The 12,723-nt window shown below is 37.8% G+C and overlaps 1 protein-coding gene across 1 annotated transcript; it reads right to left on the minus strand.

The window, feature by feature from the left end:
• Window positions 1-6: 6 nt before the first annotated feature.
• On the minus strand, window positions 7-11,645 carry PJA2 (praja ring finger 2, E3 ubiquitin protein ligase; the record flags this gene model as incomplete). The annotated part of the gene is made up of 5 exons (XM_010189666.1): window positions 7-51; window positions 4,260-4,371; window positions 6,602-6,787; window positions 8,185-8,370; window positions 10,577-11,645. Coding segments are annotated over 5 exons (1,598 nt in total), but the record flags the coding sequence as incomplete, so codon positions are not given.
• Between the last annotated feature and the right edge of the window lie 1,078 nt (window positions 11,646-12,723).

The following is a 12,723-nucleotide window of genomic DNA, read 5'->3' on the forward strand; positions in this document are numbered from 1 at the left end:
ATGAGCCTGATCAACTTCAAATACAAGAGATTCCAAATGTGCCAGAGCAATCTGAAAAGATTGAGCAGAGACCACATTCTCTTACTCACAAATGTAACACTCTCTATATAGTAACAAATAGCCAAGAAAAGGAATCCAATTCTAATAATTTCCATTTAAGAAGGTGATAGTATTTCTGCCATACTAACCATTATTAGTTACAAAAATAAAAACGTGAATGAATTTGAAGGTCAAAACAGTAACATTTTGGTTTTTAAGCCTTCTTAAAGCATCAGGGCAGAGTCACAACTTATTCTTTAATCAACATTTGCTCATTTTATTAAGTTTCAAAAAAGGCAAGAAGTTGAAAATGTAATAAAGCTTGCTAATACAAAACTGTCATTACACTTACTTTCTGAAAATAAAAGCCTCATTAATATCTTCCCTGGCTTCAGCTACTGAATTACTCAGGTACAGACAGATTAAGAACCTCACGTATGGTACCAGTGTAAGCTTTCAGAAAAAGAGGATCCACATACATGTTTCTACATCATCTGTATAGTAACTTAAGACATAGTGCTCTGAAGTCAACTTGTTTGAAATTTAATTTCTTTACCGCACAAAAATCTTTAAGACTCTGATGCTACAGCAAGCAGATTTGATGTTTACATCATATATTGAGAGGCTCCACAGTAGAAAAAAAAAATGCTACAGAGAACTTATATTAGTTATATTCACTAAGAAATCTATCAGATATACCTGTTTGAACAGCAGAACAAACTGAAAAGCCAAAAACAGAACCACAGAGTTCGTATCTTGACTGAACTAGCCATACTCCTGAAGCACAACTACTTACTGCTCTAATCAGCATGAAAAATTATTCTAATGGCCAAGAAACTCCCTTGGTAAGTAGTTTAAGATAACCTGACATGTTTGTAATGTTGTGGGTACACTTAACTAAAAAAACCCCAAAAGTATGCTAGAGAAACAAACACAAACACCTTCAGCAGTCTTTCCTATTACACTCTCTAAAGTTACTAAAGCTGCCGCCTGAAAACATGCCTGCACTTTTATCTCTAGTGGCAAGATAGCTCAGGCAACCATCTCACTAGATCTAAACTAGCAGGTTTGTACCTAATGTCAAATGTTTGTGGCAGAAAAATCAGCACAAGCCAGACAAATATTTACAGCTCCTAGTGACATATATTCTCATGTAGAAATCCACTAATTTAAAGGAAATCCTGGGAGAGTTTTCTCTAGTGCAATATGTGAGACTACCTGCAAAACAGGCACACTCCTCCAATGTATTATATGCTTAAAAGCGTTCAATTCTGTTACAGCAGACAATACTGCCTTACTACCTTTAAGGTGATTTTAGTATTTGTAATGATATTTCACTACAGCTGCAATAATTTGTAGGTAAAAATACTTAATTAGAAAAGGAAAAATTAGGTAAGATCCCAGGCAGACAGAAGGATGCAATATTACTTATGTGTCAAGTCTGTGTCTATATCCAGTACTAGTAAAAACACTGCAGTGTTTGCTTCTGATAGCTGTACAGAAGAAATATCACAAACAAAAAGCTTCACAATGACTGATACTTAAAACCACATCTTCAAAACCAAAGCAGAGCAAGCCTTTATAACGTCAAACTTTATTTCCTTCCTCTTATTACTTGTGTGACTGTTTACTGCTCCATGAACCATAAACCAAATGCTGGACATTGCTAAAAACAGGAGTGCTATAGCCTACAGGGATTTGAGCTCCTCACATGCATGATTCAAATGTGTGAATCAGCAAAGGATAAATTCATAAGTGATGCCACTGATGCTGCAGAGACACCCAACCTGTTTATACTGCTAATGAAGTAAACAAAACACTTCTAGCTAAGTAATCTCTTTAGAACAAATGGAAGTTAAGTAAAAAATACATACAGGTTACTATGTTTTGGCATCCTAGAATCGTATAGAGCATGGCTTGTTTTGCTTTTAGTTACTTATTCACTAATTTCCTCCTCCAAATGTCACAATTTGGATAGATCCTCTCCCCCACCATGAAGATACAGTTCAGTTTTTGATGGATTATCATGTATCACTTTCAAGTGTGTATCTCACAGCTACAATAGTTTATTTTGCTGGCTAAAGACAGTTTCAGAAAATTTTCTGAGCTAAAATATACTGGTCATTTGCTAGTCCTGTTTTCTAGAACGCAGAAAACATTATATCCTGATCCTGTCTATATCTCGCTGTCATCAAAAGATAGGATCTCAGCATGCAATTAAAATTACTTCTGAGTAGATACACATATAGAGCCTTTTTTTTTTTTTCTCAGTTTCAACTTCCAGAAATACTTGCAATATTGTCTGAGAGAAATGTTGAATGTTTTTGGGTAATCCTTGCTCTTATTTTCTGAAGAATTTTAGTAACCATCTTCACACTGGAAGTAGGGGTGCTCCATTTCTGCTTGCTATTGGGAGGAAATATTTATAATTCTTGTTGAAAGCCTGTGTTCTCCATTCAGTCACAGTCAGTACAGCTATTTCTTTTATAACTCAGTTACCATTTTCTGCTGACTAATCCCAATTATCCCCACCATAAAGCTTCATACACCCAAGTGCTGATTTCAAGTACAAATACTATTTAAGAGAATTGGCCAACATTCACAGTGACCTGTACCACAGGTGTCAGAGAACAACTAACCTTGGTAGTCATCTACCTGCTTGCCAACTGCTTTCAATGACACTGTTCCTGGTGACATTAACATAATTATAGTATCTTCTCAGCCAGACATGCACAGAGCCACCTAGGATTGCTTTTACAGGTCAGCCTAACAAGACTGCACATGTTTCTTCTAACAAAGTAACTAGGGAAATGTTTTAACACAGTAACAACAAAGAAATGTTTAGAGCCAGAATAACCTCAGCCTCCTCTTCAAGTGTTAACATACAGATTAATTCGAAAAAAGACAGGATTAGTTTCCTCTCTCTACACAGATCCCTTTGCTTTGGTGTAAAGGAGGAGGTCAACTGCTTCTGTAGTTCTGTCCTTTCTGATGTAGTGAGAACCAGCAGCTATTAAAGAGAAGGAATTTTCTCTATACAACTGCAAAATACTGCTTTTATGGTAAGGACATCAACAGACCTCCTACACATTAATAAGCAGTTCTGAAGTGTCTCCAGATAAATAATGCTAACAAGATCCCACGCAGCTGGAGAAGACCTTACTTTATCATGAATAGTGCTGACATCCCATATACCTTGGGGGATGCACAATACCCAGGAATTGAATGACTGCTAACTTCAGAGTACCATCCTTCAACCCTCTTGGGAAATCCCCATGAGGTTTATTCACAAAATCATTGATTTTGTACATATCCAAGGAGGGGGGGGGGAGGGGGGGGGGAGAGAATCTATGATTGTTCCACTGACTGTCAGCTTTAGAAAGCACTTTAAAGCGTCCTTGTTATTTTGCCTGCAAGTACACTATCACATACAATCTGCCCTGTTCACCCCTTTTAACTAAGACCTTGCTGCCACTAAACTTGTGTCACACACAGAACATTCAATTGAATTGCTGTAATACCATATTATACATCTACATATATTTCAACTCTTATTTTGACAAACAGCCTGCAGGGGAGATTTCTAGCTGTGTAAGAATTGTTACATTGCATAAAACTGAATTTTAGCTAGCTCCATATTCACTCTGACAGTGACCGATGTCATGTAACAAAGAAAAGACAAAGATCATAACCGTGCTGGCTCTCAGTAACAAGGTAAAGATAAAAGGCTTTTTTGTTTGTTGGGGGCTTTTTTTTTTTTTTAAACTTGAAAACACATGCAGTCAAGACAGTCAAACACAGAAAGTCTTCTACTGAGGAATAAAAACATGAGACATTCAATTGTATTCTTGCAAAGGAAAAAAAGCTATGACAATTCATAGGCACAGATCCAGGTATTTATTTTCCTGCTATGTAGGGAATCTGGCAACATTCTTTACAGTAACTTAAATAGCATGTTTATAGTGGTAGAAAATCAGTATATTTTTTCTTTGAAGAGGAAATACATGCATATTCTAAAAGTAACACTGATCAATGACTTCTTGCACTATATAATTTAAAAGAACTTCCAAACATTTATTTTCAAGGTTGCAGACCTGAAAGTTCAAGCTAAAGTGGGAAAATAATTCTTTCCCTGTGTTTTCAGATTATGCTAAAAAAAGATTAAATAAAACCTATGTCAAAACATCACTGATATAATACCACCAAGAATATTTTAATACCTCCATAGCAGCTTGTAAGTGTTCCTCTAGCGACATAAATGTGAGAAACTGAGGATCCGCATAAGGAATGGCTTGAGCAAGTCCTAGGCCATCACCAAACTCATCAAGTAGTCTGAAAAATATGAGTTAGGAAACATGGTCTTCATTTTATAGTAAATAGTAACTACAGGAGGGCTGGGTACATCAAATTACATCACTTGTTAACTACTGTGTGCACTGTGGTTGTCGTGTTAGGTTGACCTTGAGTGGCTGCCAGCTGCACACCCAGATGCTCCTATACCGCCACCTCAACTGACCAGGTGTATAAATAAGGCTTAAAGCTCACAGGTCAAGATAAAGATAGGGAGATCACTCACCAATCAACATTACACACAAGACAAGTTTCCACCTAAGTTGAGTCTTAGTTTAACTGAAAGGTTGAACCAAATTATGTTATGAGGTCCCTTCCAACCTATGCTGTTCTATGATTCTACGAACTTATAGCTTATAAAAGTGGTGAAAAACAAAGGCAAAAAAACACCCTTGCTTTAGTCCTCCTTTTCTTCCCAGGCTCAATTTTACTCCTTCATTTCTGACTCCATGTTCCTCTACTCCAAGTGGCACAGAGGGACAAAGAACACAGGTTGTGGTCAGTACATGGCAGTTCCTCTGTGCCACTCCTTCCTCCTCACACTGTTGCTTACTCTAGTGTGGAGTCCCTCCCACAGGCTACAGTCCTTCAGAATAAATCTGCTTCTGTAAGAGGCTCTCACAAGCTGCAGTCCTTCACTAACTGCTCCAGCAGGAGATCTCCACAGGTACAGTTCCTTCAGCAAATACCTACCTGCTCCACTGTGGTCTTCTCCAGGGGCTGAAGAGAAATCTCTTCTCTAGCACTTGGAGCACCTTCTGCCCCTTCTTCTGACTTTGGTGTCTGTAGGGTTGTTTCTCTCACATCATCCTCACTATTCCTTCTCACATTCTACTGTGCAGCATTTTTTAACCTCTCTTTAGTACTTTTGCAGAAGCATCAGCCTGCAGTAGGAGGCTGGAGCCAGCTGAAATCAGCTGTGTTCCACATGGGGCAGCTCCAGCCTCTCCTCACAGATACCACCCTGCAACCACCACCTGCCAGCACGTCCTCTTAGTATAGAAGGTACATATACATATATACACACACACGGTATACCGAAGACAATATAGACTTCAAAAGAACATAACGGGAGCTTTTACCTTTGACTTCTCCAGAGAAAAAGGCCATAGGGTTAAGCTAATAAATTTCGCATGTGTGCTATTACACTCATTTTACAACCAGCACTCAGATTTTTATTGTGTCATGTGTCAGTTCATAGCTTGGCAGCTGCTTTGAGTTCTGTTTTCAACATTGAGATCGAATCTTAAAACAGGCACAAGCAGTATAATGTACAGATCTATGCATGTTCAGACAAAACTTAACAGACTTTTAGAAAAACATGTTCTTTTCTTCCTATTTTGAGTAATTAGGAAGCTTACCAAAGCTAACTTCCAACACCTAAAGCTTGCTGTCTAGCATTATAAGAACACATGACTTACTTCTAGCTTGAATTCCCATGCATCAGTCCCTGTTGTGTTTTTTCACAATCTAACTTCACAAGGAGAAAATACCAATGTTTTTGGTATGTCTATCTTGTAGTTTATAATATTTTTAATAAGCAGAAGAAAGCAAGTGTTGAAGTCTCTCACTGGAAAGCATTCTGTCTCGCTTACTTTTACTTCAAAAAAAGGCATTGAACTGCCAGGATTAGGCTGTGCAAGTGGCTCCAATCACTTTCTTCCTGGTATTTCCAGAATTTTCATAATAGTTATATTGAAATATTCTTCAGTAATCTCATGATTACTGAAATTCATGACAGAAAGTTGAGTGAAGCATTCAAAATTGTATTAGGTAAGTGCATGGCATTTCAAAGAGAAAGAAAATAGGCTTATAATATCTAACTTACACCGTTTACAAAAGAGGAAAAGACCAGTTATAAAATGGCACTGACTTAAATGCTGATTACATTCATATCACTTGCAAAACTTTGTTACACTTTCTACTATATAGTTGCCATTTTGAAAATTAATCCAAAAAGTACACCCATTCCTTGAATATTCAGTGTACCAGAATCCTCTCAGATGACGATCTGATTTAGGAAATGTATATCCTCTTTCTCCCATTAGAAGACACTTAGCACTTAAAGTACCCTAAGCCATAAAACTCAGATTAGCAGCCTTTGAAGCAAGTAAATACTGGTAGCCATGGGTATTTTTGACATATTACATAAAAAGCAGAACAGTTATTACAAAACATCTAAAATTGATGCAGAAAACTATCAAAGGCATACCTCCACTCCACATCCAGATCTTCACTCACACTGGAGTCATCCTCAAGGTTGTTATTTCCATCCAACAGGAAGAATCCAGGATGCACAAAATCACTAATTGGATCATTTCCCTCATCACTGCTACTTTCTCCTTCTTCCCGGTACTGTAACCAACAAATCTCACCTTCCTCCAATAACATCCGTTCCCTTCAGATAAATAAATGCAAAGCTAAAACTAAAAAGCTAGAACCTTTTACAAACACATGCAAGCAACAAAAGCTACAAGGGCTAAAGATTAATGTTTTCCAGGCTCCAGAGTCCCAAATGGGAATTTAGCATTAGCTGTAAAAAAACCAAGAAACTCCCAGTGGTATCAGCTCCTGACTCAAAATCTAGTAACACTCATGAATCTACAGCAAAATTATTTGTCTAATGCTCAAGGCTCACAGTACCGTAAGCAGCTTGTTTTGCATTTTCCCTAGTACAAGCAGTACCCCTGCCAGGGCTAGTAAATTTGGTACTAAATATTTTCTTATTAATCTACAAGTTCCTAAGGCCACTTAAAAGAAAGGCTCTCTTGACACCCTGGAACAGCCTTCATGAGGAACCTTGGCCTGAATGCAAAGAGAAGCTATTTGCATAAGGAGAAAGACTTCTCTCATCACTGGATTTTCCAAAGGAGCACAAGCCGCTTTGATGTTTAGAGTCACAGGGCTGAGAGTCCCACTTTCCTTATCAAAGGGCAAATAAACAAGAATCATGTTAGAAATGGGTTTATTTGTAGGCTGTCGACAACAAAGAAAGCTAAAGAGTATATAGCTCTATTGTTGTTATTTCAAAACAGTTGAGTTTCTGTAATAGTTTCATAAAGCCATACCAATTCTCCAAACCTCAAGATACAGCAATACTAAAAAAAGCAGTAGCAGTGATTTAGACTGCTTGTTAATAGGTACTATCTAAAAATGGAAGATAAAAGAACAGTTAGGTACGGCTTGTTGCTTTATGAAGACTCAAACTAAGAATAAGGTCAATATTAGATGCTTAGAAAAAAACAAGCTTTCTTCAGATATTTATCAATTTTGCATTGTCACAAAGGCAGATACATTTTATAAAGTAAGTACTGAATGACTGGAAAAATGAGTAAGTTTCCAGCAAGCAAGTGGTTCAAGTTTACTTCAGTCACTGATAGGGCTGCAGAAATAAAGACCAGCAGTGGAATATGAGAAGTAATAAAGCAAAGAGATAAACAACTGCTTTCCAATGAGCACTAAAAAGATGTGTATGTAAGATGTACATCTTTACAATTAACATACCTAATCTGGCTTTTTAAAGTCAGTATATCCAGCCTATTATCCCTATTGTTACTACATGTCAATGCCCTCTCATTATTTCTGTACCTTTCATATAGTAGAATCATTTGCATGACAGGTCATTTTTCCCCCAATTCGAAATACATAAAACTACTCAGATTATTTTGATGCAAATTATCATTAGCATAGTAACAAGTTTTAGAACCGATGTTATTCTGTGTAGTGTCATGTGGATACTGTGTTGCTACTGATATCAAAACTTACTGGAAGTTAGCTAATAAAGTAAAACCATACCCTCCTTGAAAATAGAAGTCTGTGCTCTCCTCTTCTACACCACTGCTGCTGCTCTGCACTTCAGGCTCACGTTCCTCCCTGCCAGAGACAGTCTCCCAGCTCTCATCACTTGAGGACTGGTCTTTTTCTGCAGCAGTAAAATACATAGGCACACCTGTAGACCATTCTCCATCACTGCATTCTGAGCTGCAACTTAAAAAAGACAACAGGGTATGAATTTAAACACTGCTTTAGGGGAAAGAAAACAAATGCAAACATTCTGTAATTTCCTACTTACCTATGAAAATTGCTCTCAATATAGACTATATTTTCCAGGATAATTTTTTTTTTGCATTACTTTAATGCAAAGTCTTGCACCTGGGTAGGGGCAATCCTCATCAGTACAGGCTAGGGGATGATATTATAGAGAGCAGCCCTGTGGAAAAGGACTTGGGGACACTGGTGGATGAAAAGGTGGACACAAGCCAACAATGCTCACTTGCAGCCCAGGCCAATCACATCCTGGGCTACATCATAAGAAGCGTGGCCAGCAGATCAAGAGGTGATTCTGCCCTTCTACTCTGCTCTGGTGAAACCTCATCTGGGGTACTGTGTTCAGCTCTGGAGACCTCAGTACAAGACAGACATGGAACTGTTGGAGGAGGTCCAGGAAAGGGCCAAAAAAAGTGATCCAAGGGCTGAAGCACCTCTTATGAGGACAGGCTGAGACAGTTGGGGTTGTTCAGGCTGGAGAAGAGAAGGATGCAAGTAGATCTTATAGCAGCCTTCCCGTACCTGAAGGGGGCTTACAAGAAAGCTGGGGAGTGACTGTTTACAACGGCAGGGAGTGATAGCATGAGGGGGAAAGGGTTTAAACTGCAAGAGAGTAGTAGATATTAGGAAGAGGTTCTTCACCATGAGGGTGGTGAAACACTGAAACAGGTTGCCCAGTGAGGCAGTGGAGGCCCAATCCCTGGAAGTCACGCTTGATGGGGGCTCTGAGCAACCTGATCTAGTTAAAGATGTCCCTGCTCACTGTAGGGGGGTTGGACTACATGATCTTTAAAGGTCCCTTCTAACCCAACACATTCTATGATTCTATGATTAATTTTGTACTATTTATAAATATATTACAAGGCAAGTATACACCAAGAGCTAATTAAAAAAAATCAGCTTCTAAGAAAGAACTGTGACCATCTCAGTTTGCAAAAACATTTTGTTCTTCCCCCTCCACATTTGCAGCACACATGAAACAACTTGGGAATAGAAACTAAGACCCACTATACACATTTTTCTCCAAGCACACACAGAAAATAGCAGCAGTGACACAGAACACCAATGCTTGCTTAACAAATAAGCAGTGCTGGCCTTACCCCTCAGCCAAACAAAAAACTTAAAAGTAGAAGCTCTCTTATCAAGACTTAATTTTCATGCTGTTCTCTCCACAAAAGCAGCAGAAACAACCTACTAAGCAGACCATCTCATGAAGCCTAATGGCAAGCCCACATACAGAAAAGCCGTAACATCCAGAAGATAAGTCTCGTAAAGAACACAGTAGGAACAGAAACAGGAAGATAGAAGTAAAGTAGAAGAAAAATAGGAAAAAAACCACCAAACTGATGTCATCACAAACACTACTGCAATTTACCATAAATAAACAGAAGGCTATAGTTCTTTTAACCTTCAAAGAGCTTAATTATGTAACTCCAATTCACAGTGAAAAGTTCTTAACCAGCATCATGAGTAAAAGTTAATCAACATAAGGTTTATCCAAATCAGTCTGTCTTCTGGGTAGAGAGCTCAAAACAGGAGGAGACTGAATACTGTCTGTGGTGTCCAGGTAGGAGCTGTCTGTAGATCTGAAACTATTCATTAATAGCTACTTTGGAAATACCTACTAGTCTAAAGACCTTTCACTAAGAAACAGATAAGGAATCCTATCAAGTTATTCTTCAGATATGATAAGGAAGAATAATTTCTTTCAAAAGGCTAAAGTCAAGAACATGTATAGGCTGTCATGCAGAATATTGAGATTTGGTAGCAAAAAGAACAAATTCTGAAAATAACAGGTGTTGAAGGGAACTTTCAAAGATCCATCATTTCCCAAAACCCATGCTGAACAAGATATTCCCTCTCTACCTTCCATCCACTCAGTAAAAGTAAAATAAAAATAAGTAATCTTCTTGAGTGGTAAGACACCTTGACCATAAACATAAAGAAAGGCTTTTTACATTACAAGAAGGTATGCTATAATTTTTTCAAGCAGACTTGAGGAAGGGTGCAGGAGAACTGAAAGGAAATGCTGACATCCTGTTATTTGTCCATATTCTGAAACTGTTTGCTAACAAATTATTCAGATTAGCCCGTTTAGAAGAAAGATTCTATACTAATACAGATAAAAATGAAATCTTACCTGTCTTCATCTTTGTGAGACACTGAGAAGTGTTTGGTGCACTCTTCCAACTCATCCCAAAAAGTGCTATTGCCTTGAACATTTTGTTCTTGAACTGCTGCATCTTTCCTTAGGACTATTTCTGTGTGCTTTTGATGACCCTGGTACTCTGATTCAAAGAGCATATTAGAACTCATCTCTTCTTTGCTGTTTCTCAAGACACACTCAGCATAGGCTTGCTGGACTTCACCACTTTTAATTCTTCTCCAGGAATCACTTTCCTCTTCATCATCATTAGGGAGAAGCTTCTTTCTCTCCAACTGGTTTGCAGTATTTTGTTTTCTTATTTTAGGTCTCACAACTAGCTCAAGTGACTTTTCTTCATCAGTCTTTTCATAATTGATATATAATTCATCAGCAATTGCTATAGGACTTCTGATTCCATCATCCACTGTATTTTCTATCTGCTGTGTTTCATAATTGGCACCACTCAACCTACTTCTCAATATAGCCTGATCATCTGCAGAAGATGTAAATGCTCTGTTGTTTGGACCTGCCAAGTCTGAGTCTATGCTAAAATATCTCATTAAAGGCATCAGTTCTGCTTCTTTGCAACATTTACTAGAAACACTGTGGGTCAGAGCAGACAATTGGAACTGTAAGTCAGCAAAAGACTCTACGCCCTTTTCTAACTCAAAAACCATGTTATCCAGTGTTTCTGGAAATACACCTGCTGCTTCTCTTGCCAAAGAAAACTTGTCTTGAGCATCATCTTCCTCTCCATCACTGCTATCTGGCTCATAAGAGTCAATGTTTACAAAAGCAATTCCATTCTGACCATTCAGATCATTATGCCCTCCAGATGCATATTCTGCAAGGTCATCACATTTTTCATAAGCATTCATGAAGTTCCCCGAGATTTGGTTGCCTTCCAGACCATAAGAGAACAAAGAAAGTGATGTGCTTACTTCAAAATTTTGGCTTGACACAGTTTGGCAAATGGGTACTCCAGATCCAATATTTTCTAAAAAATGGTCATTTAATAAACCAGAAGAAACTTGAACCATTGGACTGGAACCTTCACAGAACACTGTAAGAAAGAATGCATTAGAATAATCAAAACCAATATAAATATTCTCATGGTACAACAACTGCTTATGAAAAAGAAAGGATAATTCATTAGGACTGCAGTGCAATTTGACTAACATTTACCAGAAATGCAGTCATTTCTCACTAATATATTTAGGTTCTCATTTCTATAAACTAAGCATATAGAAACAGACTTAAACGATACAATTTCAGCTCAGTCTGAGATAGAAGTTTAAAACCCCAAGTTTTAAAGGAACATGTTCACAAGCAGCGTTTTTACATTGCTTATGTAAAAGGAAATCTTGAGATGAGAACAGGAAATCTGAAAAAAACACTAGAAGATTAAAAAAGCTGCAACATTTCTGTCCATAAGTTGAAAATCAGACTGTCCAGTCATTAACTGGCTAAACTGTGCCTGTTGACACACTTGATAAAGCTATTCATTGCTACTATAATTTACACACTAATAACACTATTTTGTACATGCAGCTGTAAGTACAATTCCTCATAAGAGAGTAACAGCAGTGATTAATGTGGAATTACAGATAGTAGCTACCATAACCACAAATTTAGTTTGGTTATATTACACTTGAACAGCTCTTGCATAAAGAGACAATAAATAACAAACCCATCAGCAAGAGTTAAAGAAGGTAAAAACATGTATACTGCTGCTACTACAGAATTAAGGCTGAGATCAAGTCATTTGTAAACCAAATCATTAGTCCAAACTATTTTTCAATGCACAATGGTTTGCATAACTTAAGAGTGCTTACAATTTTCACATCAATATTAAGATACTTGGAAACTTAACTATGAGACAAAAAAAAACCCAAAGCACATTTCTGATACAAGCCAGGATATGATTTGCCTTCTTGGCCACCTGGGCACACTGCTGGCTCATGTTCAGCCAGCTGTCAATCAGCAAGCACCCCTGGGTCCTTTTCTGCCAGGCAGCTTTCCAGCTACTCTTCACCAGGCCTGTAGTGCTGCATGGGGCATTGTGATTCAGGTGCAGAACTTTTGGAAGATCTGAAACTACATCAAAGTTTTTTTTTTTTTTTTTAAAACAGAAAACCTCA

The sequence above is a fragment of the Mesitornis unicolor genome, unplaced genomic scaffold, assembly GCF_000695765.1.
Source record: "Mesitornis unicolor isolate BGI_N332 unplaced genomic scaffold, ASM69576v1 scaffold26698, whole genome shotgun sequence".
In the NCBI taxonomy this organism is placed as follows: domain Eukaryota; kingdom Metazoa; phylum Chordata; class Aves; order Mesitornithiformes; family Mesitornithidae; genus Mesitornis; species Mesitornis unicolor.